The sequence below is a fragment of the Nelumbo nucifera genome, chromosome 2, assembly GCF_055504915.1.
Source record: "Nelumbo nucifera cultivar China Antique chromosome 2, China Antique-T2T, whole genome shotgun sequence".
Classification (NCBI taxonomy): domain Eukaryota; kingdom Viridiplantae; phylum Streptophyta; class Magnoliopsida; order Proteales; family Nelumbonaceae; genus Nelumbo; species Nelumbo nucifera.
Window position 1 is genome coordinate 71,643,016 of NC_142650.1, and position 27,650 is coordinate 71,670,665.

Here is a 27,650-nt window from a genome sequence, read left to right on the forward strand (position 1 = left end):
CAAGTGTTGCTGAAATTGTGATTGTAAGTGGTTTTTACTAGTGTGCAGTGTGGTGAGAAGTGAATAATTCTTAAGTTTTATTGTTTTACGGGATGAGAAAAACCCAACTCTCCTATCCAACCATAAAACATGCATTGGCACAACTTCTATGTGAAAATATAATTAATACTTATTTATTATTTAAATAATTATTATTTATTATTCATTTCCAAAAAATATAAAAATAAATAAACATTATATAACATATTCAAAAAATAGTTATTAAAGAAAAAATTTCAATTGCTTTGTGGATATGATAGATCATCCATAGAATTATAATATATTCAATCATTGTGATAAAATGACAAAATATAATTAATTAATTAATTAATTTTAATTCTAAAAATAAAAAAATAATTATTAAAGAAGAAATTTCAATTGGTTTATGGTTTGTGGATATGATAGATCATCCATAGAATTATAATATATTCAATTGTTGTGATCAAATGATAAAATATAATTAATTATTATTTATTTATTTTAATTCTAAAAATATAAAAAATAAAAAAATATTAAAGAAGAAATTTCAATTTCTCTATGCACATGATAGATAAATCCATAGATCTAAAACATATTTAGTCTTTATAGGTAGAGAAAAATTACATTTTCAAATTTTTTGTTAATTTATATTTTCCCCAAATATATTCATGAAATTTCCATAAATGTACTGATAACACAAAAAAGTTGTGATTTTGAATGTAAGAAATGTACATTAACATAAATTTAAACATTTAAGAAAAAAAAAGAAATAACAAGATATTATAAAAGATTGAAAAAAATTACCTATTTTGCCATATTTTTTCAAAATTTGAAAAATCTTTCAAAAATTAACGATTCACACTTGTTTCTTGCAAACTTTTGCAAATCTAGCACTCTAGGAATGAAGTTTGGAGTTTTAGAGTCATTTGAGGGGTGAAAGAAGGCTTATTTCGGGGAAAATAAGCTTGCTTTCCCCCTTTATTTTTTTTTTAAGTTTTTGGCCGTATCTTTTTCGTTGATACGCTACTGATACGCCCCGATATGCTCTCGATACAGGTCCTATACGCATGAAAAAAGATGAAACATTCGATTTTCATGTGTATCCTGTGTCGGTTTTTCAAAGATACGATACGATACGCCCGATACGGGTGTATTGTATTGAAATTTTAAACCTTGGTCATACAATGGTTACAAATACTTTTTTATTTTTGTTAATGATTATTCAAGGATGATGTGGCTTTACCTAATGAAAGAAAGGAGTGAATTGTTTTTCATTTTCCAAAAAATTTATACTGAAATTTGCAACCAATTTGGTGTACACATTAAGATTCTTCGTTATGATAATGGTCGAGAATACTTTTTACACCGTTTCAGGAGCAGTTGAAACAATGTGACATTATCCATTAGACTTCATGTATCTACACTCCACAACAAAATGGAGTGGCTGAGAGAAAGAACTGTCTAACCATAAACAACTTGTCTCGAGATTTGCTACTTTTTCTCCTTTAGGGATTTACTTGGACTTCAGGTTTAGAAAGTGTTTGAGGGTCAATGAGTGTGAGACACTTATCCAACTACTGGGTAAACTCCACTTAACTTTCCTTAATCAATCAATGGAGGACACTAGAGTATGGTATTGTTCTCCTAATGGGATTTTTACTTGTGCTTCCTTTCTTAATGCTCTATTGCAGTCCATAAATTTGGGGGAGAACTTCCCTATGAAAGAAATTTGGAGCCAGTCTGTCCCACCTAAAATCTCTAATCATTGTGTTGGAAAAAATATCTTGGAAAGATAAACACCTATGACTTGCTTCAGAAAAGAAGACCAAATAAATGCGTCTCACCCCACATATGTTTCCTTCTCCTTGCAAGTGGTGAACCCTTATCTCATTTATTGCTAGGGGAAAAGAATGAAAGAGAAGCTGAAATCCCAATTCTTACCACTAGATTATGAGCAAATTCTTTACCAAAATGTGCAGAATTTAAGGCAACGGGCAAAGAGTGAGGAGTATACAAAGGAGTAATAGATTAACTCTTCGGAGTAATATGACAAACTGAACAAGGAAAAAGTCAGTAAATATATCAATGATTTGAGGTTGCTGATACAAGATCTAGTCAGCCTACATTGCCCGTATAAGGTAAAGGATGCACTAAAGCTCAATTGAGTCAGAGCTTAAGGCGGAAACTAAGTATTTCCAAGGTACATCTTCATCAATAAGTTGAAGTGTTGGGGTGGTAAGGAATGTGTCATCAACCAAACACAACCTACAATCGAAGGGACCTCAAATGCAACAAAGAGCAATAAAGGGCGGCCTATTGTATGGAGTTGGGACATCGTTCCAATCAATCTGCTAAGGGAAGGATTAACAAAGAGGCAATTAACAATATTGATGAAAGCTGAAATGCTGTAGTCGAAGTAGTAGAAGAGAGAAGGAGACCAAGAGGTGTTGAGAATGTCGAACTGCACTGTTCAGTCAACAATACTGTTATTTATATTATATTACAGTACAATGTTACAGGAAATGTCTGGAATGCCCCTGATTAGTGATGGGACACCCAGACTACTTAAAACAACAAATAAACTTAGGCCCATAAACATAAGCCCAGTACAAAACAACTTAAAACATAAATACAGACTAATAAGGACCCTTATCAGCCGAACCATCAATACATAAAACCCTTCAACCTAACACTCCCCCTCAAGCTAAGCATGGATGTCCATCATGTTTAGCTTGCCAAGAAGGTCCTTGAATTTTGCTACAGCCAGCCCTTTAGTCAGTACATCTGCAATTTGCATCTCAGATAGAGTATAATGAATGCAAAGTTCTCCCGAGACTATTCTCTCCCTAACAAAATGTCGATCAATCTCAATATGTTTTGTCCTGTCATGTTGCACAGGGTTATTTGCAATGTTGATGGCCGCCTTTTTGTCACAATACAGTATGAGAGGACCCTCAGTTTTAATGCCAAGCTCATTTAGAAGAGTCCTGAGCCATAAGAGTTCAGCAACCCCGTGAGCCATAGCTCGATATTCAGCTTCCGCACTCGATCTAGCAACAACATTATGCTTCTTACTGTGCCATGTAACCAAGTTCCCTCCCACAAATGTACAATACCCTGAGGTTGATTTTCTGTCCCCAACAGAACCATCCCAATCTACATCAATATAAGCTTCAATATCAATTTTATTGTTTTTCTTGAATAGAATTCCCTTTCTTGGGCAAGTCTTCAAGTACTTGAGAATCCTTTCAACTGCTTTCATATGAGGGATCTTTGGAGAGTGCATGAACTGACTGACAACATGCACAACATAGGCAATATCTGGTCGAGTGAGAGATAAATATATCAGCTTCCCTACAAACTTTTGGTATCTCTCTGTCACAGTAGTCCTCCCCTACTGATTCCTGTAGGCCATGATTCTGTTCTATCGGAGTATCTGCTGGTCTACACCCTATCATGCCTGTCTCCTCAAGGAGGTCAAGAACATACTTCTGCTGACATATGTAGATCCCCTCTCTTGACCTAGCAACTTCAATCCCAAGAAAATACCTTAAATGACCAAAGTTTTTGATCTCAAATTCAGAAGCTAAAAACTCCTTTAGTCTTTTGATCTCATCCAAGTCATTCCCAGTAATCACTATATCATCCACATAAACAATGGGTGTTGTAAGGTTGCTATCCTGACTCCTTATGAATAAGGTATGGTCTGCACCACTCTGAGTGTACCCTACTTTCTTCATGGCCCCACAAAGCCTCTCAAACCATACACTAGGAGACTGCTTCAAACCATATAATGCTTTCCTCAGTTTACACACTTTTCTATCAAAGTCATAGCCTGGTGGAGGTTCCATAAATACCTCATCATGAAGGTCACCATTTAGGAAGGCATTCTTCACATCCAGCTGATGAAGTTCCCATGAAAAATTTGCTGCCAATGACAATAGAACCCGAATTGTGTTGAGCTTTGCTACTGGGGCAACGATTTCTTTGTAGTCAATCCCTTCTTTTTGAGTAAATTCCTTTGCCACAAGCCTAGCCTTGTACCTTTCAATGGACCCGTCCTCCTTATGCTTTACATTAAACACCCTTTTGCACCCAACAATACTCTTCCCTTCTGGCAGATCCACTAATTCCCAAGTTCTTGTTTTCATTTCTTCATTCATAGCTTCTTTCCACCTTGGATCAGACACGACCTCTGAGTACCTAGAAGGAACATGTACAGAGGAAAGATCAGACACAAAGGAGTGATAGGCTGGAGATAAATGTGAGTAAGAAACAAAATCAGCAATGGGATGCAGGGTGGTACAAGAACGGATAGGTTTACGGAGAGCAATAGGAAGATCCAAATCAGAAGTATGAGCGTTGGAATTACTTTGGATTGCAGAGACAGATTGATCCGGATCCAACTGGTTGCTGTCATGAGTTTGAGGGCCCTTTTTCCTTCTGTTGTAGGTGATTTGTATATCTTTCTGTTGCCTACTGGAGTCTTCAGGGACATCTACAGTATCAGGAGAGGTAACTGGCACAGTGGGAGCCTCAGCTTCACTAGGTTGACCCAGGATGCCACAACTAGGAATAGAGGATGAGGATGGAAGGCCCGAGGCAGATAGGGGAACAAAAAGGGAGGGAGAATGAGAATCCTCTTCCATCCCACTAGTCTCCTCCTGAAGAGGATTCTAAGAAAATTGAAAATAGGGTTGAGACTCAAAGAAGACCACATCTCTGGTGACATACTTTCTCTTGGATACAGGATCATAACACTTGTAACCCTTTTGTGTAGGAGAATACCCAAAAATTATTCCCTTTGTAGCCCGATGATCCAGCTTGGTCTTCTTTGGATCCTTCACATGTATGAAACATATACAGCCAAAGACTCATGGAGGAAGAGGAAAGTCTGGAAGAGTAGGACACAGAACAGAGAAAGGGGTTTTCATACCCAACACCTTGGATGGCATCCGATTTATTGGATATGATGCAGTAAGTACAACTTGAGACCAGTATTGCTTGGGAACCTTGTGCTGGAATAGTAGGGCTCAAGTTGTCTCCAATAGATGTCTATTCTTGCGCTCAGCAACCCCATTCTGCTGAGGGGTATTAGCACAGGATGATTGATGTAACATGCCAGCATCTTCCATGAATGAGTTCAAGGATTTTTCAAAATATTCAGCAGCATTATCTGACCGGAATTGCTTAATCTTCTTATCAAATTGTGTTTCAATCATTTTGCAAAATGCCATAGTTATCCATGGCACTTCATCTCGTGCTTTTAACAGGTAGATCCATGTGCATCGAGAGTCGTGGTCAATAAAACTGATAAAGTAACGAAAACCATCAATAGAAACAATAGGTGAAGGGCCCCAAACATCAGAATGAACCAAATCAAAAGGAGCTCGAATTTCATTACTGGAAATTGGATAAACAGTTCTACATTGTTTTGACATCTGACATATATCACAGACTAAACTCTGACTTGAAATGCCCTTAAAAATTCGGGAAACAACATTTCTAATGAAGAGAAAGGAAAATGACCCAGCCTAGCATGCCACAGATGCAACCTAGCTATTGACTACACACTCTTCGGACTACTAGCAGCAGATGCTTGTAAAGCTGAACGGATGTCTGCATCAAAATAGTAGAGGCCTCCATACTCATGACCGCTCCCAATCGTTTTCCTCGTCAATCTGTCCTGAAAGACACAATGAGTAGGAAAAAATGTTATACTACAGTTCAAATTTTTGTTAAGTTTTGAAACAGACAAAAGATTTGAAGTGAGACTGAGAACATGTAGGACTGATTTAAGAGAGAGGTCCTTGCATAGGTCAACCACCCCTTTTTCTAGAGATGGTAGAGAAAGACCCGTCAGCAACTCTTATCTTATCTTGACCAGACAACAGTTGATATGAAGAGAATAAGGAGGACATATGTGTCATGTGGTCAGTTGCACCGGAATCAATAACCCAAGAGGTAGAGTCAATAGAACTAGTTGCACTAAAGGCATAGACTGTACCTGATCTGGCAAGAGAGGAAGAAGCAAAAGAATTACTCCTTAGACGGGCTAAAGCCCGACTAAGGACCTCTACCTCACTAGCAGTGAAGCCCAAGGCATCGGCTCTAGAGGAATCAACAACCTGCCCCATGGGAGAAGAAGCCACTGTTGGTATACTCTGTGAGTTGTCACCATTGTTACTAGTGACAAGGTTCCCACTTGCCGCATGACCCTTCTGTTGCTTCTTGTCCTTTCTCAATGCAACTGGTTTCAGGTGTGGATACAAGACCCAACACTTTTCTTTTACATGTTTCTCACCCCCACAATGAGTGTGCACTTAAGATGCTTCTTTTCTGGATGTCTGTTGCCCTTAGTAGAAATCAGGGCTGAATGATCTCCAAGTTGTTCAGCAGGTTGAATCTGAGAGTCAACTTGCATCTCCTTTCGCCTCACTTCTTCATTTTTTACCAGATAATAAACATGGTGTAACTCGAGCAGTTCATCTCTCCCTAGAATTTGTGACCTTATGCCTTCATACACTAGGTTCAGGCCAACCAAGAACTTAAAGGCTCTGCTCTCTTCAACTTGCTTATCATGTCTCTCCTTGTCCCTAGCATTTTCCCAATCCAAGATCAAGTGCTGGTCAAGTTCTTCCCAAAGTCCTAGAGTTGCAAAGTATGTTGCAACTGTCATATCCCCTTGCCTTAAGGCATCAATGTCTTGATTCAATCTGTAGATTCTAGCATTATTTTTCTTCTGTCCATAGGTTCTAGTCACCTTTTCCCAAATCTTGGCTGCTGTGAGAAAGTGCTGAACAGTCCTGGCAACTCGTGGAGTCATAGAGGCAAGCAACCAGGACATAAATGTGGCATTCTCCTTGCGCCACACTGCATACTCCATACTGCTAACTTCAAGTTCCTTCTTACTCCCATCTAAGTAGCCTGTGAGATCACGGGAAGTAATAAAAAGCATTGCAGAAACTGACCATTCCCTAAAGTTGTATTCATCCAACAACACACTTGTAATCTGCAAGCTATGCAGATTCGGATTTTCCAGATTTGAAGACCTCCCACCAGGTTTGTTATCTCTAGAAGAGACTTCTCCAGATATTGAAGACATCTTGGCTGTGGACACTGTGTAGATAATACTGTTTGAGGCTAGCTGAAGTGATAATAGTGCTGAAAAAAGAGACTAGTTGCAGTATTGAAGAAGGTTCTGACAGCCCACAACACTGCTTCAGACTTGCCGAGACTAACACAACCCTGAAGTAGTTGAGACTGCACTATGCTGACTTGGTTACAACAGCAAATAGAGTGTACTGTGATGTGGAAACCGACCTGAAACTGAGAGATTACACCACTGCACTATGCTGACTTCTCTTTGGGCTTCGATTACTACAACTGTAGAGAGTATTCCTCCCCCTACGACCAATACTAGGACTGCTAAAATCAGTCCTCAAACTAGGTCTGTCCTATACAGACCTCTCTTAGCAGCCAAATGGCTACTAACTACTAGAAACAGTCTAGTAGGACATCCACTTCTCGGTCTTACTTCCCTTGCGCCCTACAACCAAGGGAAACCCTAGGTTCGAACCTTGTAGTGTTCTCTTACAACCCTAGGGTTTCACCACAGCAACCAAGATAAAACAAAGAAAGAAAGATAGCAAGAGAGAAGAGATGGCGTCGACTGCAACTAGGAAAGTGCTCAATGCTCTGATACCATTGTAGGTGATCAAGACTGCTATCAGTTTTGACCACTAAGAAATTTCAGGTTCGATGAGAATAGAAAGTGAAGAAGTAGAAGAAAGAGTGGTGAAAGAGCAATAGAACACAAATTTCGAGGAGAAGAACAGAATGTCAATATTCTGCCGCCGCCACTTTAATTTAATATATATATATATATATATGTTATGCTAGTTACATGAAAGGACATATCTGCCCTTGATGTTTACATCATAACTGCTAACACATAACAAACAATATAAAACTGAAACTAGGAATAACGGAATAACAAATTGACCACAACTGTGACTAGATACATTCTACCCTACGGATAGAGTGGGACCACAGATGTGGGGCCCACATCAATGTTCTCTACACTCCCCTCAAGTTGGGAGTATATGTTCATCATTCCCAATTTGGATAGATCCGTTTCTAGCTTCTTTCTTGATACAGCTTTAGTGAGGATGTCTTCTAATTGCATACTGGATGTGATGTAAGAGAGGCATACTTCTTGAGATGAGACCCTCTCTCGTACAAAGTGGCGATCAACTTCAATGTGTTTGGTTCTGTCATGCTGTATAGGATTATGTGCTATATTAATGGCGGCTTGATTATCACAGTACAACATTAGGGGCTTCTCATACTCAATCCCCAACTCCTCAAGTAGAGATTTTAGCCATAGGATTTCAGCCACTCCGTTGGCCATGGACCTGTATTTTGCTTCAGCACTTGACCGGGAGACAACACTTTGTTTCTTACTTCTCCAGGAGACAAGGTTTCCTCCCACAAGGGCACAATATCCTGAGGTAGACCTTCTGTTATCAACACTCCCAGCCCAATCAACATCCGTATAGACCTCCACCTTCATGTGATTGTTGTTCTTGAATAGTATACCCCTACCTGAGCATTTCTTCAAGTAGGCTAAGATTCTTTCTGCCGAAAGAAGATGTGTGGTTCTAGGAGAATGCATGTACTAACTGACAACACTAACAACATAAGTAATATCTGGCCGAGTGAGGCAGAGATATAGGAGCTTTCCTACCAATTGCTGGAACATAACTTTGTCTTCAAGAAGCTCCCCACTCTCGGCACTAATCCTGTGGTTCTGTTCAATTGGTGTATCTGCAGGATTGACACTTAACTTTCCAGTCTCTGCCAACAGGTCTAGGACATATTTCCTCTGAGAAATAATATGTACATTATGAATTGGTGTTAGACAATTGTATGCCCTTATCTTCAATCAGAAATATGTACATTATGAATTTATTGTAAATGAATAAAGTACACTTTTGATTCATGTTCCTGTGGTGTGTTTCTGTGTAATACCCTTAAACTGGACACTTAATAAGACTTGTGTTAGTTTAGAATGTTCACAGCCATTGGGTAAATCTGGGGAGATTTATCCTACCAAGGCTGACACTGGCGTGCTGCCAACTGTTGGGGTGGTTTGTCTCAGCTACCAGAGTGAGACCCGAAGCACATGCAGTGTAGGATTAATAGAACTTTTGAACTGGACCAGATTTCCAGTATTGCCCTGGACCTTGGAGATAGATGGGCAAAACTGGAAAGTTACACCTAACCCCTAGACTCGATTATGATACTGCACTAGGTGTTGGATTGGGCTGTCTTTGATGTACCAATCAATGAGATCCTTAGCGGGGGTCAAAACCTGGGTATGTTGGGACAGTCCGAGAATTCATCTGAGTGGGTGATCATAGTGACAGGATCAGCCCCTTTGTCAGACAAAGGTAATGATCGGGGATGCACTCTCTCTGATGGAAACCAAGACTGCCGGTAGCCGATTTCAATTGTTGAGATTTTGTTTTGCAAAACATATTTATATAAAGATATATATATATATATATATATATATATATATATATATATATATATATATATATATATATATATATATATATGGTTTCGAAATGATTTGCAAAAGGTTTTAATTCCCAAGATTCATGTAAGCAGAGAGTGCAACACTGTTCCTTGTAGTCGAGGGAGAGGTCGTCCCTTGTCGGGCAGTGTTTGATCATTATGGGAGGTGTCCCACAAGTTCTAGGTAGTGACCAACCTAGAAGATCTACCCGGGTGTCCAGGCCACCGGTCCATTTTGGTTACGATCAGGATAGTTACCTAGTCGAAACCTTGACTAGTGAAGAGGATCCCGTAACTTATACGAAAGCTATGATGGACATAGACTCCCTTAAATGGGTAGATGTCATGAGAGCTGAGATGGACTCAATGAAGACCAATGGAGTTTGGACTCTGGTGGATCCGCCCTCCGGGGTAAAAGCAATTGGTTGCAAATGGATCTACAAGAGGAAGAAGGGCCCCGATGGCAGGGTTGAGACCTACAAAGCTCGTTTGGTGGCGAAAGGATGCACTCAGAAAGAAGGCATCGATTATGAGGAAACCTTTTCGCCCGTGGTCATGCTTAAATCCATTAGGATCCTGGTAGCTGTAGCAGCTTACTATGACTATGAGATTTGACAGATGGATGTCAAAACTGCGTTCCTAAATGGAGATTTTACTGAAGATATCTATATGCAGCAACCACAAGGTTTTGTAGCTGCGGGTCTGGAACACATGGTCTGTAAGTTGAATAGATCCATATATGGACTCAAGCAAGCTTCTAGAAGTTGGAACATCCGATTTGACTCTACGGTCAAAAAGTTTGATTTTGAGCAGAATCCGGATGAACCCTGTGTTTACAGGAATACTAGTTGTGACAAGGTTACATTTCTGGTTCTGTATGTAGATGACATTCTACTCATTGGGAATGATGTAGGAATGTTAACTACGATAAAAGTATGGCTATCACAGCAATTCTCCATGAAAGACCTTGGAGAAGCCTCCTATATACTGGGTTTTCGACTCTATAGAGATAGATCGAAGCGGATAATAGGATTATCCCAATCTGCTTATATTGACAAAATAGTCAAGAAATACAGCATGAAAAACTCCAAGAAAGGAAATGTTCCTTTCAGGCATGAAGTCAATCTCTCCAAGAAGATGTCTCCAAAGATTTCTGAGGAGATCGAAAGCATGAAAGACGTTCCCTATGCCTCAGCCGTAGGGAGCATCATGTATGCCATGCTGTGCATTTGTCCTGACACCGCCCAGGCAGTGAGTGTAGTAAGCAGATTCCAGGCCAACCCAGGGCAGGAGCATTTGACTGCTGTGAAATGCATACTTAAGTACCTTCGAAGGACAAAAGAGTTTTGTCTGGTATTCGATGGTAGTTCACTACAGATCCAAGGGTATACAGATGCGGATTTCTAGTCGGATCCGGATGATAGAAAGTCTACATTTGGATATGTTTTCACGATAGGATTGTGTACTGTTTGCTGGAAAAGCAACAAACAGGGGTCCACAACAGACTCCACAACTGAGGCCGAATACATTGCTGCAAGTGAAGCTGCCAAGGAAGTCGTGTGGATGAAGAAGTTCGTTCATGAATTGGGAGTAGTACCGACCAGCACATCACCCATCCCATTGTTGTGTGACAATAATAGAGCGATTGCTCAGGATAAGGAGCCACGAGCCCACTCGAAGTCGAAGCACATCGAGAGGAAGTACCACGTACTCCGGGAGATTGTTGGTAGAGGGGACATCTTGATTCAGAAGGTAGCATCAGCGGAGAATGTAGCAGACCCATTGACTGAGCCACTGACACAGAAATTGTTTGAGAAATACGTGGAAAGTATGGGACTCCGGCTTATACCAGATTGGACCTAAGTGCAAGTGGGAGCTGTTAGACAATTGTTTCTGTGTAATACCCTTAAACTGGACACTTAATGAGACTTGTGTTAGTTTAGAATGTTCACAGCCATTGGGTAAGTCTGGGGAGATTTATTCTACTAAGGCTGACACTGGTGTGTTGCCAACTGTTGGGGTGGCTTGTCTCAGCTACTAGGGTGAGACCCGAAGCACATGCAGTGTAGGATTAATAGAACCTTTGAACCGGACCAGATTTCCAGTATTGCCCTAAACCTTGGAGATAGATGGGCAAAACTAGAAAGTTACACCTAACCCCTAGAATCGATTATGATACTGCACTAGGTGTCGAATTGGGCTATCTTTGATGTACCAATCAGTGAGATCCTTAGTGGGGGTCAAAACCTGGGTATGTTGGGACAATCCGAAAATTCATCTGAGTGGGTGATCATAGTGACAGGATCAACCCCTTTGTCGGACAAAGGTAATGATCGGGGATGCACTCTCTTTGATGGAAACCAAGATTGCCGACAACCGATTTTAATTGTTGAGATTTTGTTTTGCAAAATATATTTATATAAAGATATATATATATATATATATATATATATATATGTTATGGTTTCGAAATGATCTGCAAAAGGTTTTAATTCCCGGGATCCATGTAAGCAGAGAGTGCAACATTGCTCCTTGCAGTCGAGGGAGAGGTCATCCCTTGTCGGGTAGTGTTTGATCATTATGGGCTGAGAGGTTAAATGTAAGACCATTGAGGATAATACCTGATGGGCTAATCTTGCATCTACCCACAGTCTCTAGGTGTTACAAGGTAGCTTGGCTTATGGACCACTTAGGGTAAATGTTGGGCCCATAGAGCCCATGAGATGGATTTCAGGGGGTGCACTGTTCATAACAGTGTATTCGGCCAGGCCTTGTAACAAAGGCTGGGCTGAACCCATGTGGCTGATGTGTAGATCAATGTTTGGGTCCCACGCCATACAAGGAAGCCCAACTGGGCAGCAGTTTGGAAGGCTAAGTGAGTACATAACCTTAAATGGGCCTTAAGCCCATTTCGAATTGGGCTGATTTGACCAATCAATTAAAAGGGGTGAATTCTAAGATAGATCAGCTGATAGGATTGGGCCTAGACCCTATCCACTTAGAGAGTCCAAGATCTAAATGAGATTTAGATCTGGGAGCCTCCTAATTAGATTAGGAGATGGCTGATCTGATCTGCAGATAAGATAAGGATTATCCCTTATCACTTAAAGAGACTTCTAATCCAAATATGATTTGGATTAGCAACTCCTAATGGGATTAGGAGCTGATCCCTTTAAGATTATGAAAGAAGAAAGGGGCGACAATAGTTAATGATTGATGTTCAATTCTGTTCAGAGCTGAAAATCACAAGAAGAGAGAATTCTGCACCCTGCAAATATTCTCTTATTGCCTCCTTACTGCTGCTGCCATTACCTTCAGTTCGATCTCCAGTTCTTGGGAGAAATCAAGATCTGATCTTGATTCCAATCTTTTAGGAAAAGTTTGATTGGAGCTGTACTCACAAGCCATCCAATTGATTCTTGCGAAGGGTCAAGTTCTTTTGGAAGAACATTGCTGATTCTGCTCCATCCTGCACTGCGCCATCTTCAGTGGAAGCAGATTTTGGATCCTTCCTTGGGCGTGAACACCTCCATTGGGAGATATTGTTTCTCCGTATCAGGTACATCCTCCCTCCTCCTCCTTTTGGTTCAGATCTGGTTTGATTCATGATTCCAGATTGATCATTGAAAAACATGTTTTTCTAAAATAGGGGAATTCGATTCCCTGCAAAGATGGGAGAAATTTTTGAAATTCGCCCAATCCATTCCACAATACTTGGGCGTCCATGTGATGGATATCCCATCCCTTCAGTGGTATCAGAGCTATGGTTCAAATTTTGAATCAATTTAATTCAGATCTGAACCTGCACAAATGGGCAGAAGGTGTTCTACCCGATTTGTGCAGATATGGGTTTTGGGAATTTGCTCCCAAAATTTGTGGGCGAATAATCTGAAATTAAATTTTATATAAATCTGATTATTGTTTAGAATAGTTCTTTATGATTTTCTTGATTTAAGGGGTTGGGAGTAAGTTTCTTTCATAACATCCCATATATCCTTAGCTGTCTTTGCCCACAAATAATTCCGGCTAATATGAGGCTGCATAGAATTACACAGCCATGTCATAACCAAGTAGTTTTTTTGCATCCACTTGGTATATGTCGGGTCTCCCTTGGGAGGTTCTTTCATATCTCCCAAGAGGTACCCTACTTTACCTCTTCCACCAATAGCCATCATGGCTGATTGGCCCCATTCCAAATAGTTTGATCCATCAAACTTTACGGTCGTAATCTGACCACCCATCTCAGAAATACTACCATAACTGATGTTCCCAAGGCTGCCTTCTGCCTGATTTTTAGACTCCATTTCTGTCAAGTCTCAAAAATAGCACTTGAACTACCAATCACAATCAAAACAATATAGGCCTGATCTGTATTCTCAGTGTATGTGCACAAAACTGAGATAATTCTGATCTGAAACAAACTAGCCAACACAGCAGTAGCTGTCCGAAGATCTCTAACCCTGTAAGACTATGAGAACAACTTAAAAAAATCTGATATGCTTGGGAAAGTTAGGGTTTTAATCAGTCCTTACAGTAAGCAATTCAGTTGCACAATCCAAATAGAACTGTATAGATAGGCTTGCAGTAGGGTTAGTAAGAAACCCTAGAATCTGATCGGACCTACCAATAAACTTAAGAGTAGCTCTAGGTAGATCACAGGGTTCAGTCAAACACTAGGGCTTGCCGCAAATCATTTTCAAACCCTAGAGTAGATAGAAACACAGTTGAGACAGTTCGGTCCAGGGTTTGCTGTAAAACCCTAGTGAATCGAAGAGAGGAAGAACTAGAATGGTTCAGCCTTCCCCTCCAGATAGGTCCAACCTATCTTCTCTGATAGAACTCTTTAGAAAGTAAACAACTTACAAGGAAAAGTTGTTCGCTGCCTTCTAGGGTTACCCGAACCCTAGTCTTCTCTGATCCCTCCTGACCACCAACACTTTGCAACCCTAGCAAGTCTCCAACAGCTACTAGCACCTCTGGCGATCTCCAAGAATCAGTCTGCGAACTCCTTTTCAGCTTCCAATCCTAGGAGATTCTCATGTGGTCGGCTGGTATTAGGCTCACATGAGAAACCCTAACTGAGCTCTGATACCATGTAGGTGATCAAGACTGCTATCAGTCTTGACCACTAAGAAATTTCAGGTTCGATGAGAAGAGAAAGTGAAGAAGTAGAAGAAAGAGTGGTAAAAGAGCAATAGAACACAGATTTTGAGGAGAACAGAATGTCAATATTCTGCCGCCGTCACTTTAATTTAATATATATATATATAATATATATATATATATATATGTGTTATGCTAGTTACATGAAAGGACATATCTGCCCTTGATGTTTATATCATAACTGCTAACACATAACAAACGATATAAAACTGAAAGTAGGAATAACAGAATAAAAAATTGACCACAGCTGTGACTAGAAACATTCTACCCTACGAACAGAGTGGGACCACATCTGTGGGGCCCACATCAATGTTCTCTACAACCATGAAAGCTGAAATGCTGTAATCGAAGTAGTAGAAGAGAGAAGGAGACCAAGAGGTGCTGAGAGTGTCGAACTGCACTGTTCAGTCGACAGTACTGTTATTTATATTATATTACAGTACAATGTTACAGGAAATGTCTGGAATGCCCCTGATTAGTGATGGGACACCCAGACTACTTAAAACAGAAAATAAACTTGGGCCCATAAACACAGGCCCAGTACAAAACAACTTAAAACATAAATACTGACTAATAAGAACCCTTATCAGCCGAACCATCAATACATAAAACCCTTCAACCTAACAATTGACACTAAAAATTTCAGTATCCAATACAATATGGCACCGTTGTAGAGGTATCTAGGTATCATAGATGGACATAACACAAGTTTCATCATATTATACCAAATTCTGTAATGAAAAGTGAGAAAGAAAATGAAATTCAAACCATTGAGTGGTTTGGCCCATAAGTGTTCATTGCTTGCTCTATTGCAGAACATATTTCAAGAGCTTGTTGAGTTTCACGGTTGCATTTGATGACACGGGTCTGTTCCTTTGAGTCTGATGATTTTGTCTTTAGATAGAGAATAAGCTTTGAGGGTGGAGATCTCTGGTTGTCTTTCTTTCTGTGTGCCATTTCAATTCTCATGAGGTCGTTCCATAAGACATCCCACAATACTGAACATGGATCTCTTGCAGGGTTGAACTTCTTCTGGGCCACAATGTTAGAGGGTTGCTGAAACAAATGGATGAAAACTTCAGTTGAAGCTCTATCATTTTCTTTCTTTCCTTAACAAAGAAACAATTTGGACCTACTTGCAACAGTATGAATCTTCGACGGGTGACTACACTTATCTTTCCTTTTGGAAGTAAGAAGTGGCCTTCATATGCATCTGACAAAGCAAACTTGCCCCGAACTTTAAAGAGATCAACTTGACCAAAAAATAAACCAGACTGTGCCAGTTGTAGGATAACCTTCATTGCACAATAACAGAAATAAGGCTGAGAGCTCATGATTCACTCTTAATGTTAATATCTACTTAATTAACTATGAATTACATGGGTATGTGAGCTGGTGGCTATGCAGTTATATCTCTAGGAGTCAGCTCCAGGGTAGAGATAAAACAATCATTTAAATTAAAGGAATATGTTCATATAATATCAAAAGTTTCATATTGAAAGAAAACACAACTTCTGAACAACATTTTTGGCACTAGCTGTTGAATTCTTCTGCAAAGATTTGATCTGTTTGTGAGCAGCTTCTCTTGGTTTCAAGTGTACGGAAGAGATGAACTCTTAATTAAGGATCATTAGAAAACTAAACATTGTCAAATTACAAAATTAAGCCAATGCTGTGTTGGTAGCTTGTTTGTTGGAGTTTGACCTGTGTGGCCAACGATGTGATTACTGAATATTTAGTACATTATTTTCTGGGTGTTTTTATCTGATATCTTTAGGGGCTTTTACAGTTTTACTTTTCTTCCATTCAAAAAAGGTGTAACTACGGGGAAGTGGTTGTGGAGATTCCCACTTGAACCTTGATACATGTAGCATGCAGTAATCGGAACCAGATTTGGCATTCACAAATATGGATGGGACTCCGGATCCACTAGAAGGGTGGTGTTTGGCAATCAGAACCAGATTTGCTTACTCACCTATGGTGTTTCTTGGAACTTTGAATTTTGGAGGGATTTAAGGGATTTTCATCAACTTTTGGACCATTTGATGACAACTGAAGTTGCTGAACTGAATGACTTATTTCTGTGTCTTTTCGTGGATAAAATAATTTAGTAAAATACTCAATGGTATAGCAACCTATCCAACTTTAGCTTCAGCCATTAAGGAGCCCCCAACCTCCTTAAAATCTTATTCACTGAAAGACAAAGCGATAAAATTTTCAGTTCATCAACTTCAGCTGTTATCAAATAGCCGTTTAGAGATGTTTCTTACTTCAAGAGGATCAAGACAATAGAGTTTGGACTTCCAGCCCATTGGGGTCTTTCTCTTGCTTCTCTCTTTTCATGGCCCTAGATACTCTCCTTTTCTCCCTCTCTCTCTTCCAATCAAAGATGTATGGAATTGAACTGCCAGTCCATTGTGGGATAACTCAGAAATAACTTTGTTGTAGATTCCGTCTTTTGCAAGTTTAAATTGAAAGCAACCGGTTAGTAGTAGAAAGCTGAATGCTAATACCTGTCCCTGGGCTTTGTACTCATCATATGGGCGGAGCAAATTATCAGCACTAATTACTCGAGGTAGTCTCCTGCGTAGTAGTTGTTCATCTGAAGTTATAGCAGAAGCTATTTTCATTCTCATTGCATTTGCACCTTCAGTAGTTTTTGACAAAAGATCCAGGATCCCGCTCACTGGTTGTGCAGCTGCACCTATTAATCCTTTACCAACACCCTGAACAAAACCCTCAACACCAGATGATTTTGCACCTTCAAGAGGCTTTGTTAAGATGCCAGTGACTCCTCTGAACAATCCTTTGGCTAGGGCCCCTCCCCCCTCTCTGATAACATCACCAATGTCCTCCACACCTTTACTTTCCTGGAAAAATAATGACAATTTAGTAATATCATTAGTTTCATTCATATGCAGGGAAATTAAGTACTATCCGCCTAGAAGTTGATTGCAATAAAATGTTTAGCCAAATCATTACAGTGACTTGAAATAGAAGTTTCAACCCAATCAAATGATCATAAACTAGTTTATAGTTACAATCCATTGAAATGGTTACAAATTACAATCATCTAGCAATCTGGTGGCAAGAACTACTACTTTTCTGGTACCGGCACAAGCATATGATTTGCTTGTATATAGTCATTTTGACGTGATCTTTCCAGTCCAATTGGTGCTCAATAGTTGTGCCAGGTAAATCACAGTTAAGTTTTTATTGAAAGGATCAGCAGATAGAAAATGGTTAGAACCTGTATCTGCCTGCTTTGGATGAAGTCCTCATCCATTGATAGAGCTGCAACACCTTTGCTCATATGTCCAAGTGCACTGCTTGCATTACCAAGTATATCAACACCTGATATCAGTTGAAGAGGCTGACCAAGAAGATCCTTCTGAATGTTCGAAATAGCAGTGCTAATAAGGGAACTCTGCTTTGTGCATACAGCTTCACTAAACCTCTGGTTAATCCTGATCTGATGAAAACAGATCAAAACAAATTAAGACAAAATATCTATTTTATCTTCCAATGTTTGATGTTATCTTAGAAGACAAATTAAAGCGTGATCTGCAATTTTGATGTTGATGGACATTTTTTCATGTAGAGATGGGGAAATTTTGGGGATATTACGCTAATTTTGCCAAAGGATCAATAAAAGTGGTATAATTACATGTTTAAGGCTAAAATAACCATGGTGAATAACTGTATAAATCATAAGAAACGATTAAGAGACTTGCTTAGGTATCTTTCTCTGCCACACTTTGTCTTTCAGCCATCTTTTCCTTACTATGTATGTCATTTACTTGCCATTTTTGCAAGGTTATTTTCTGTGGGATTTGGACTGAATTGAGTACCAAGGGTGTTCTTGTCATTTTTGCAATTTTCTGTTGGGGTCCAATGATAGGGTTTAAATTGTCTAGTTATAGTTTGTTTATGTTTAAAATTTCAGAGTCATTGCATAAGTAGGATTAGAGTTATTGAGTCTTATTTGAATTGAAATAGGATATGACAGCTTAGTTTGAATCCTACTAGGATTATTGAGTCTAACAATTTTACTCCGAAGACTATTATGAGTCTAACAGTTTGACTCCTAGGATTATTATGAGTTTAGAGTCTATAAATATGTATGGACGTTTTACACAAAGGCAATGAAATATATTTTGTTTTCTTCAGCTTATGCTAGCTATGGTGAGTGATTTCCATGCCCTAGAGTGATTCTAGGCACCCTGTGAGTGATTCCAGGTATTTTCTCTCTTCTTTCTCTCCCTATTTTCTCTTTTATTCCTTCAAGAAGCCATTACAGCCATCAACAGCCACAAAAACTTTGACCAAGAAGATCATTCATCATTCTTTAAAGACTAGAACTTAGCTGGTCTTACATCAGTTTTGTATCAGAGCCAAGGTTATAGGCTGACTGATACACAAAGAGATTCATTGATTTCTAGCCTTTGCAAGAGAGTTGAAACCCTTGAAGCACAAGTAAAAGAACTTCAATAAGATAAAGAAGAAGAAATACAGCAAGAACCACCTCTAATCAATGAAAGGGATGGAGGACGAAACAATGGAGCTGTCCATGAAGATAATAATGGTGAAGATGAAGGATCTGCTAATCTTAGAGGACGACAAAGAGCTGCAAACTGCACAAGGGTAACATGGAGGAATATTTTTTACTGGTATGACATGACTAATGATTGGAAGATCAGATTTGCATGTATTAAGCTTGGTGGTCATGCTAAAGTATGGTGGAGAAGCATGGAGTGACGATTGGAGAATAGAGGTGATGGTCCTATTTCTACATGGTCAAAAATGAAGAAACATTTGAGAGACAAGTACCTCCCAATGGACTTCCAAGGTCAGTTATACGAGGAATTGACTAACCTCAAGCAAGGTACGCTATCTGTTGTTGAATACATGCATAAATTTGATGAATTATCTATTAGATGTGATACTACTGAAAGTGAGAGGCAAAAGTTTACCAGGTTTGTATCAGATCGGGACACCAGGTTTATGAGTTATTTTTGGAAGATACTTTGGAAACTACTCAATACTCAGCTAAAATTCTCTACATTGTTTCACCCCAAATAGATGGTCAAACTGAGGTAGTAAATAGAAGCTTGGGAGATCTTTTATGGTGTCTAGTTGGTAATCATACTTCTAGATGGGATATAGTGCTTCCAATAGCTGAGTTTGCTTATAACAGCTCAGTAAATAGATCCACAGGAAGAATTCCATTTGAAGTGGTGGTTGATATTCAGCCTAAGCGGTCAATTGACTTAGTTACCTTACCACCAGATACACGTACCAGCATTGAAATAGAAGCATTTGCTAGGCACATAAGAGAGATACATGATGGAGTTAAGAGAAAAATTGCATTGAGCAATGATTTATACAAGGCTAGAGCTGATATTCATCGACGGTTAGCAAATTATCAAGAGGGAGACATGGTTATGGTATGTGTATGACCAGAACGTCTTCCTAAAGGTGTGTACAAGAAGCTCCACACAAAGAATGTCGGTCCTTACAAAATCATCAAGAAGATAAGTTCTAATGCCTATGTTCTAGAGTTACCAGATGACATGAGAATTAGTCCTATCTTCAATGTTGAGGACTTGATTCCTTACCTTGGAGATGTTGATTCTTTTAAGACTCCTATGGAGTGCAACTTGATTGTCACAGTACAATTTCATAGGTTTATCCATGTGGAACCCAATTTCTTGTAGGAGATTCCTCAACCACACTTATTCACAAGTAATGTGTGCCATGGCCCTATACTCGGCTTTAGCATTGCTTCTAGCCACAACCGTCTACTTTTTACTCTTCCACGTCACAAGATTTCCTCCAAGAAATGTGCAATAGCCTGTAGTAGATCTTCTGTCATTCACTGAGCCTGCCCAGTCTGCATATGTGTACCCAACTACTTCAAGTTTTCCTCTTGGTTTATACAATAGTCCACGGCCTGGAGCTCCCTTCAGATATCTTACAATTCTAAGAACTGCAACCCAGTGAGGTATACGAGGGTTCTGCATGAATTGGCTCACCACACTAACTGCAAAGTTGATGTCGGGTCTCGTGATAGTCAGATAGTTCAGCTTCCCAACTAGTCGTCTATACCTTCCAGGATCTTCAAATACTTCCCCTGTATCGCTGCTCAACTTAACATTTGGTTCCATAGGGTTCTCACCTGGTTTTGCACCTAACAGTCCTGTTTCTTCCAGTAAATTAAGAACATATTTTATTTGGCACAGATTTACACCTTGTTTTGACCTGGCAACTTCTATGCCCAAGAAATACTTAAATGTCCCAAGGTCTTTTGTTTGAAAATGATTTTGCAGAAATACCTTTAGTTTGTCAATCCCCAATTTGTCACTGCCAGTAATAACAATATCATCCACATAGATCACTAATAAAATCTTTCCAGCCTCTGAGTCATAGATGAACACTGAGTGATCAACCTGGCATTGCTTCATTCCAAAACTCTTCACCACTTCACTAAACTTCCCGAGCCAAGCACGCGGCGATTGTTTCAACCCATAAATTGCCTTCTTCAGTCTGCACACCTTACCATCCTCCCCCTGAGCAACAAACCCAGGTGGTTGCTCCATATATACGTCCTCCACAAGGTCACCATGAAGGAAAGCATTTTTGATGTCAAGCTGAAACAGAGGCCAATCATACATAACTGCCAGGGAGATTACCACACGAACAGAGCCAATCTTAGCCACCGGAGAGAATGTCTCCATGTAGTCCACTCCATACAATTGTGAGTAACCTTTAGCAATGAGTCTAGCCTTCAGACGCTCCAAACTACCATCTGGCAAGTATTTAACACTATACACCCATTTACAGCCCACAACATGCTTACTAGGTGGGAGAGTAGTGAGCTCCCACGTTTGAGTATGCTGAAGAGCAGAGAGTTCCTCCTCCATTGCCTGCCGCCACCCAAGTGAACTAAGAGCTTCTTGGACATTGTTAGGTATGGAAATAGATGACAAAAGTGAAACAAACTGACGATGTGAGGTGGAAAGGTGAGATAATGAAACAAAATTAGAAATGGGATGGAGAGTAGAACTGCGTTTACCTTTTCGTAAGGAAATGGGTAGGTCAAGTTCTGAGGGTTCAGCAACAGAAGCCATGATAGGATCCGTAGATAAGGTAGAAGCTGGAGGAGGGGCCGGTGTCGTTCGACGTGTATACATTTTCCGGATCGGTGGTCGTTCAGTAGTGATCTGCACTGGATGAGGTGATGAGTCTACTCCAACAGGAACATCCGGAATTGGATCACTAACAGGAAGAGGAAGAGGAAGTAAGGGTGGAGACAAAGGTGCTTCAGGTCCTGAGAAGAAGGGGACAAACTCAAAAAAGGTGACATCAAGACAGACATAGCACTTTCGAGTAATGGGATTATAACACTTGTACCCTTTTTGAGTCTGAGAGTAGCCAAGAAAGACACATTTAATGGAGCGTGCATCTAGCTTGTCTATTCCAAGACTCAGATTGTGGACAAAGCACATACAACCAAAGACATGAGGAGTTAATGGAAATGGAGATAAAGTAGGAACAAGATAGAGAAAGGGGACTGACCATGAAGAATGAAAGAGGGCATCCGATTAATGAGAAAACATGCAGTGAGTACAGCATCACTCCAAAACCGTTTAGGAACATTCATATGATGAAGAATAGACCAAGCAATTTCAAGGAGCTGATGGTTCTTTCGTTCAGCCACCCCATTTTGTTGAGGAGTGGATGCACATGAGGTTTGACGAATAATGCCATGCTGTTCTAAATACTGTTGAAATGAAGTAAGAAAGTATTCACGACCATTATCTGAACGAAGGACTTTGATTGGAACACCAAATTGTGTACGTATTTCAGCATGGAATTTTTGAAAAATGGAAAATAATTCACTTCTTTCTTTCATTAAGTAAATCCATGTCATCCTTGAACAATCATCAATAAAAGAGACAAAATACTTGTACCCATTATAAGACTATTTTGATCGGGCCCCAAACATCGGAATGAACCAAAGAAAAAGGACTCAACATACGACTTTCAACTCTAGGACTGAAGGAAACACGACGATATTTCCCAAACTGACATGATTCACACTGTAAAACTGACAAATGACTCAAAGACGGAACTAATATCTTGAGTGCCTTGAGAGAAGGATGTCCCAGTCGGCAATGCCACTATAGAGGAGTAAGTGAAGTCTGAAGAGCAATTGAGGATCCACCACCATCAAGATAATACAATCCACCGGCTTCATGCCCCCCACCAATCTTCTTCCCCGTCTTGAGATCCTGAAAAACACAAGAGGAAGGAAGGAAGGTAACAGAATAGTTAAGAGTCTTGGTTAATTTACTAACAAACATAAGATTGAATGGAAACTTAGGTACATATAGAACAGATGATAAAGGAAGAGAAGCCATGTCAACATTACCAACACCACAGATGGGAGATGAGGAGCCATTGGCAAGTGTAACAGTTTGTGATGTGGAAATTTCAGAAAGAGAAGAGAACACACCTGGAGTCCCAGTCATGTGATTAGAGGCTCCAGAGTCAATAATCCAGGGAGAGGTTTTAGATGACATGCAAGCAATACCTGAGTGGGCAAGAGTAGCAGTGGTATGCTGTGAAGTGGTTTGAAGGAACCGTTCATACTCATCACGTGGTACACTCACCATCTCCCTCCCAGAAGCAGATGTAGATGTGGAAGGAGTTAGGTCTGCCTGTTTACTGTCACTGATATCAACCTCACCAGCTACAACATGATTAGCCCATTTAGAGGGAGGGCCATGTAGATCATAACAAAAATTCACCGTGTGTCCTTCCCTGCCACAATGAGTACACTTCCTTGCAGAGCTACTCTTTCCTTTGCCACGGCCTCCCCCTGAGTCACGACCACCACCCCGGCCAAACATGGAACTGCCACGGCCTCCTCGGGAGGCATGTCCTCCCCCTCTTGTACCATGTCCACTTCCTCTAGCTGTCACAAGTGCTGATCTATCAGATTGTGTGGGATTCTCTGTCTGTCCCAAAGAAATCCTATGAAGCCTTGCAAATACTTCCTCAAGAGTAGGAAGGGTAGAGCTCCCTAATATTTGGGCTCTAACTGGTTCATACTCCGATTTCAACCCCACTAAGAATCTTGTAACATCTAGTTGTTCCCTCTGCTGTTGCTGAACTTTAACATCTGGAGTGAGGGGATGATAGACATTGAGTTCATTCCTTATATTCTTCATGCAGGCATAGTACTCTTCTAGGGTTTTGTTTCCTTGTTGCAAATCAAAGTATTCCTGATAAAGTTGATATACCCTTGTAGTATTATCTTGTCCAGAATACAGCTTCTTAGCATGTTCCCATATATCCTTAGCCGTACCTAGGAACATGAAGTTGGCACTAATTTTGGGTTCCATACTATTCCATAGCCAGGTCATGATTTGAGCATCTTCTTGTTCCCAATCATCAAACCCTGGAGAGTCAGCCGGTAGTTTATCTTCTTTTACATGCTTCACTTTCCTCTTTGCCTTGAGGAAAACTTCCACTGATTTGGCCCATGGAACATAGTTCTCCCCATTCAGTTTAATTGAGGTCATCTGTACACCTAGGTAGTCAGAGGGAACCACCACACTAGGTTTCTGATCATTATATCCATCTCCCATTGCTGGCATGGTACTCTTTCACCGTTGCCTCTAACCTGAATTCTCAGCTACAAACTGAGTGCTGTTATTAGGAGTTTGATGTTCCAGCACCTATAGCAGCCCCTAAACACAATTATAGGTACACAAGCCTTGTTCATGTTCACATTACTACTGATTTCACAACACCACGAACCACATAAACATCAATTCAACACTTACTAATCACATGCAAGCCCTCTTACAACCACTCAATAAAAATTGTGCATCACAAGCACCACCACATAGTCATATCTGTTACACCCGGTACAGACCTGTTTAACACCTTTAAGAGGGCACTACACGATGACAAGGAACTCGGCTAGGTCACTGCATTACACTTTACAGCACTCGGCCACTTACAGCAGCCCTTGCACCACTCTGCAACTTACAGCAGCCCCTACACCATTCGGCTATTGTACACACAGCCCGTTCTTGGGATTTTCTCCAAGAACTAGGGCAACAATAAACCTAGTTCTCTAGGTTCGGATCAGTACTAGCAGGTTCTTGAAGATTTTCTATCCAGAAATACCAGCAGCACAAGGAGAAGAAATAACCGACCTTTTGAGAGTCTGAACCAACCATTCACTGCTGAGGTCGTTTTTCTTAATGAAGAAGGTTATGCGCAGCAGAGAGAGACGAGCTGAGATGTTTCAGACCTAGGACGAACCAGTTTTCTCCATTGACAGCCCAGAAACGAAGAAAGAGAGGTCACGAACACTGCTGAGATGTTTCACGAACTGAAGTAGGTCAGGAACATGGCTCTGATACCATGTTTTGACTGCTGCTACAGTAACCCGAACCAGCAAGAGGAAGAAGAAGAAGAGGAAGAAGAAGAGAAGAAGAAGAAGGAAAAGAAGGGATTGTCGAATCTGATGGGTAAACCCTATCAGTCGACCCCTTAATAGTAATTAGTCTCTAATAATTTCTACAAAGACTAAACTGCCCTTACTTAAGTGTGGGGCAGAGTGTCTCTAATAAAACTGCCACATAAGCATACAACTTAACAAAGATAAGATGACTAAACTACCCTTATTCGGCTCACTTTAACAGGACATAATATCTATTGCTACAGGAGGGTATCAGAAATTCCTTGTCAAGTGGAAAGGCAAGCCTATGTCTGAGAGTTCTTGGATCAATGCTGAAGACTTTCATTGTCTCAACCCAGATCTTTATGAAAGGTACCATGCTTTTAAGTCGCCAGGGTTGAGTTCTTTCAATCCAAGGAGAGATGATAAGAACCGATCAGCACCCTTGAAGACTTATTCTAGAAATAAGAAGGCCTTACAATAGGTCCTGATATGGCATGGTGATGGTACTTGGGATTTGGACTGAATTGAAATACCAAGGGTATTTTTGTTATTTTTGCAATTTCCTGTGGGGTCCAATGATAGGGTTTAAGTTGTCTAGTTATAGTTATGTTTATGTTTAAAATTTCAGAGTCATTGCATAAGTAGGATTAGAGTAATTGAGTATTCTTTGAATTGAAATAGGATATGACAGCTTAGTTTGAATCCTACTAGGATTATTGAATCTAACAGTTTTACTCCTAAGACTATTATGAGTCTAACAGTTTATTCCTAACTATGGTGAGTGATTCCCATGCCCTAGAGTGATTCTAGGCACCCTGTGAGTGATTCCAGGTATTTTCTCTCTTCTTTCTCTCCCTATTTTCTCTTTTATTCCTTCAAGAAGCCATTACAACCATCAACAGCCATAAAACTTTGATCAAGAAGACCATTCAACATTCTCTAAGGACTAGAATTGAGCTGGTCCTACATCACAAAGGGTGCCTAAGGTATCCTTCAAAGCATTTTTGAAGATTAAATGTCTAAATGAAGTTAGATGCTTCGACAAATACAAAACAATATAAGAAAAATTCAGGACATACAGGCATATTCTCAGTGTTACCCAATGCAGTCATCAAAGATGACCAAAACCTTAGGACACCCTTTGGCCGCTGAGTTGGTGACATAGCCATTGAGACCTTGAATTGGATTTCTGAGATGTTTAATATCCTGCTTGTCAAGAAGATATTTTGATTCTAAGAATTCTAAAGAAAGAAAATCCTGAAAAAGAAACAAAATGTCAAATGGAAAATCACTTGGATTTCTTTGTAGTATACCCTATTTGTATAATTGGATCAACTGGCACAGCAGTTGTTTGACTGCCAAATAATCTACTTGGGTTAACTCGCTGGATCATTTCGTGAAGGCGCCATATGATGGGTTCATGGATGTTTATCAAAAATGCTGATTTTTCAGGAACCTGCTAGATAAAAGAAATTGAAAATCAAAACCAATAACAGTCAAACAAATAGAAAACCAAGTATCTGAAAAGAAAAACATTAAACTGAGAAAAGGAGAACAGTCCATACATGGAGACCAATATATGGATAGACACATAAATCTAGTAAACCATTTGATTGCATTGTGATAGACAATTTTAATATGTAATCAATTTGTTCCCCAACTCTTTGTGTCCTGAAGAGAACAGGCATTTGTGTCAATGGCAATTGGTTGTCCACTTGGATTGTTTGCATCCGTAACTTGATCCTGTCATATGATAGATGTAGAACAAGGATCATGGGTATTAGACACCATCATAGTTTCAGAAAATTTGATCAATTCTTTGCAAAGGCTGACAAGTATTTGTTGAAAGAAATCATACCTACTGATTCCAGAGCCCAAGCCACTCGAATGTGACAACAGAAGATTCTGTATAGAAAGATAAAGTATCTCCTCAGGTGTGTGATCAATAATAGATAAGCCTATCTCTGCAAGCTCAACAAGAAAATGAAATTCACAATCTGAATTAGAAATTGGTTGTTGATGTAGTGAATCATTTGTGGTTAGTTGAGGTAAATGTAATGAACTTCTAGGTACAGTTGCAGAGGTGTCATCTTCTGGCACCCAGTCGCTAATCTTAATCACATTGATTTTCTCTTCTTTCAGGACAGTAACACGTAAAGCCCTAACAGGGTCCCCCACAACATGAATGGGCTGGTAGTCAAAAATCTGATCAATATTATACTTCTCTGTTTTTAAGGGGTCAGTTCCATCCACCATGAATTCCAATAGTCGTTTTCTACCAATATCTTCCCAAAGAAATGAAGCTGCAGCATTAGGAAGAAGTGTCCACCAAAAATCAATTGTACTATCCACTTGTCGATAACGTACAGGTAAAAACATAGAACGGTTCTCGATCCTGTTA

At 39.9% G+C, this 27,650-nt stretch overlaps 1 protein-coding gene across 2 annotated transcripts in view; it reads right to left on the reverse strand.

Moving 5' to 3' along the window:
- Positions 1–15,145: 15,145 nt before the first annotated feature.
- The window catches only part of LOC104604127 (uncharacterized), a 185,859-nt gene continuing 173,354 nt past the window's right edge, over positions 15,146–27,650 (reverse strand). For both annotated transcript variants that reach the window (XM_010268359.3, XM_088898921.1), the window contains 8 exons: positions 27,108–27,644; positions 26,815–26,992; positions 26,563–26,705; positions 26,329–26,455; positions 18,017–18,238; positions 17,280–17,636; positions 15,903–16,061; positions 15,146–15,822 (listed from right to left, as the gene is read on the reverse strand). In XM_010268359.3, the coding sequence (XP_010266661.1) occupies positions 15,529–15,822; positions 15,903–16,061; positions 17,280–17,636; positions 18,017–18,238; positions 26,329–26,455; positions 26,563–26,705; positions 26,815–26,992; positions 27,108–27,644 (2,017 nt within the window). In that variant the 3' untranslated portion in view covers positions 15,146–15,528. The remainder of the gene's footprint in view (positions 15,823–15,902; positions 16,062–17,279; positions 17,637–18,016; positions 18,239–26,328; positions 26,456–26,562; positions 26,706–26,814; positions 26,993–27,107; positions 27,645–27,650) is intronic.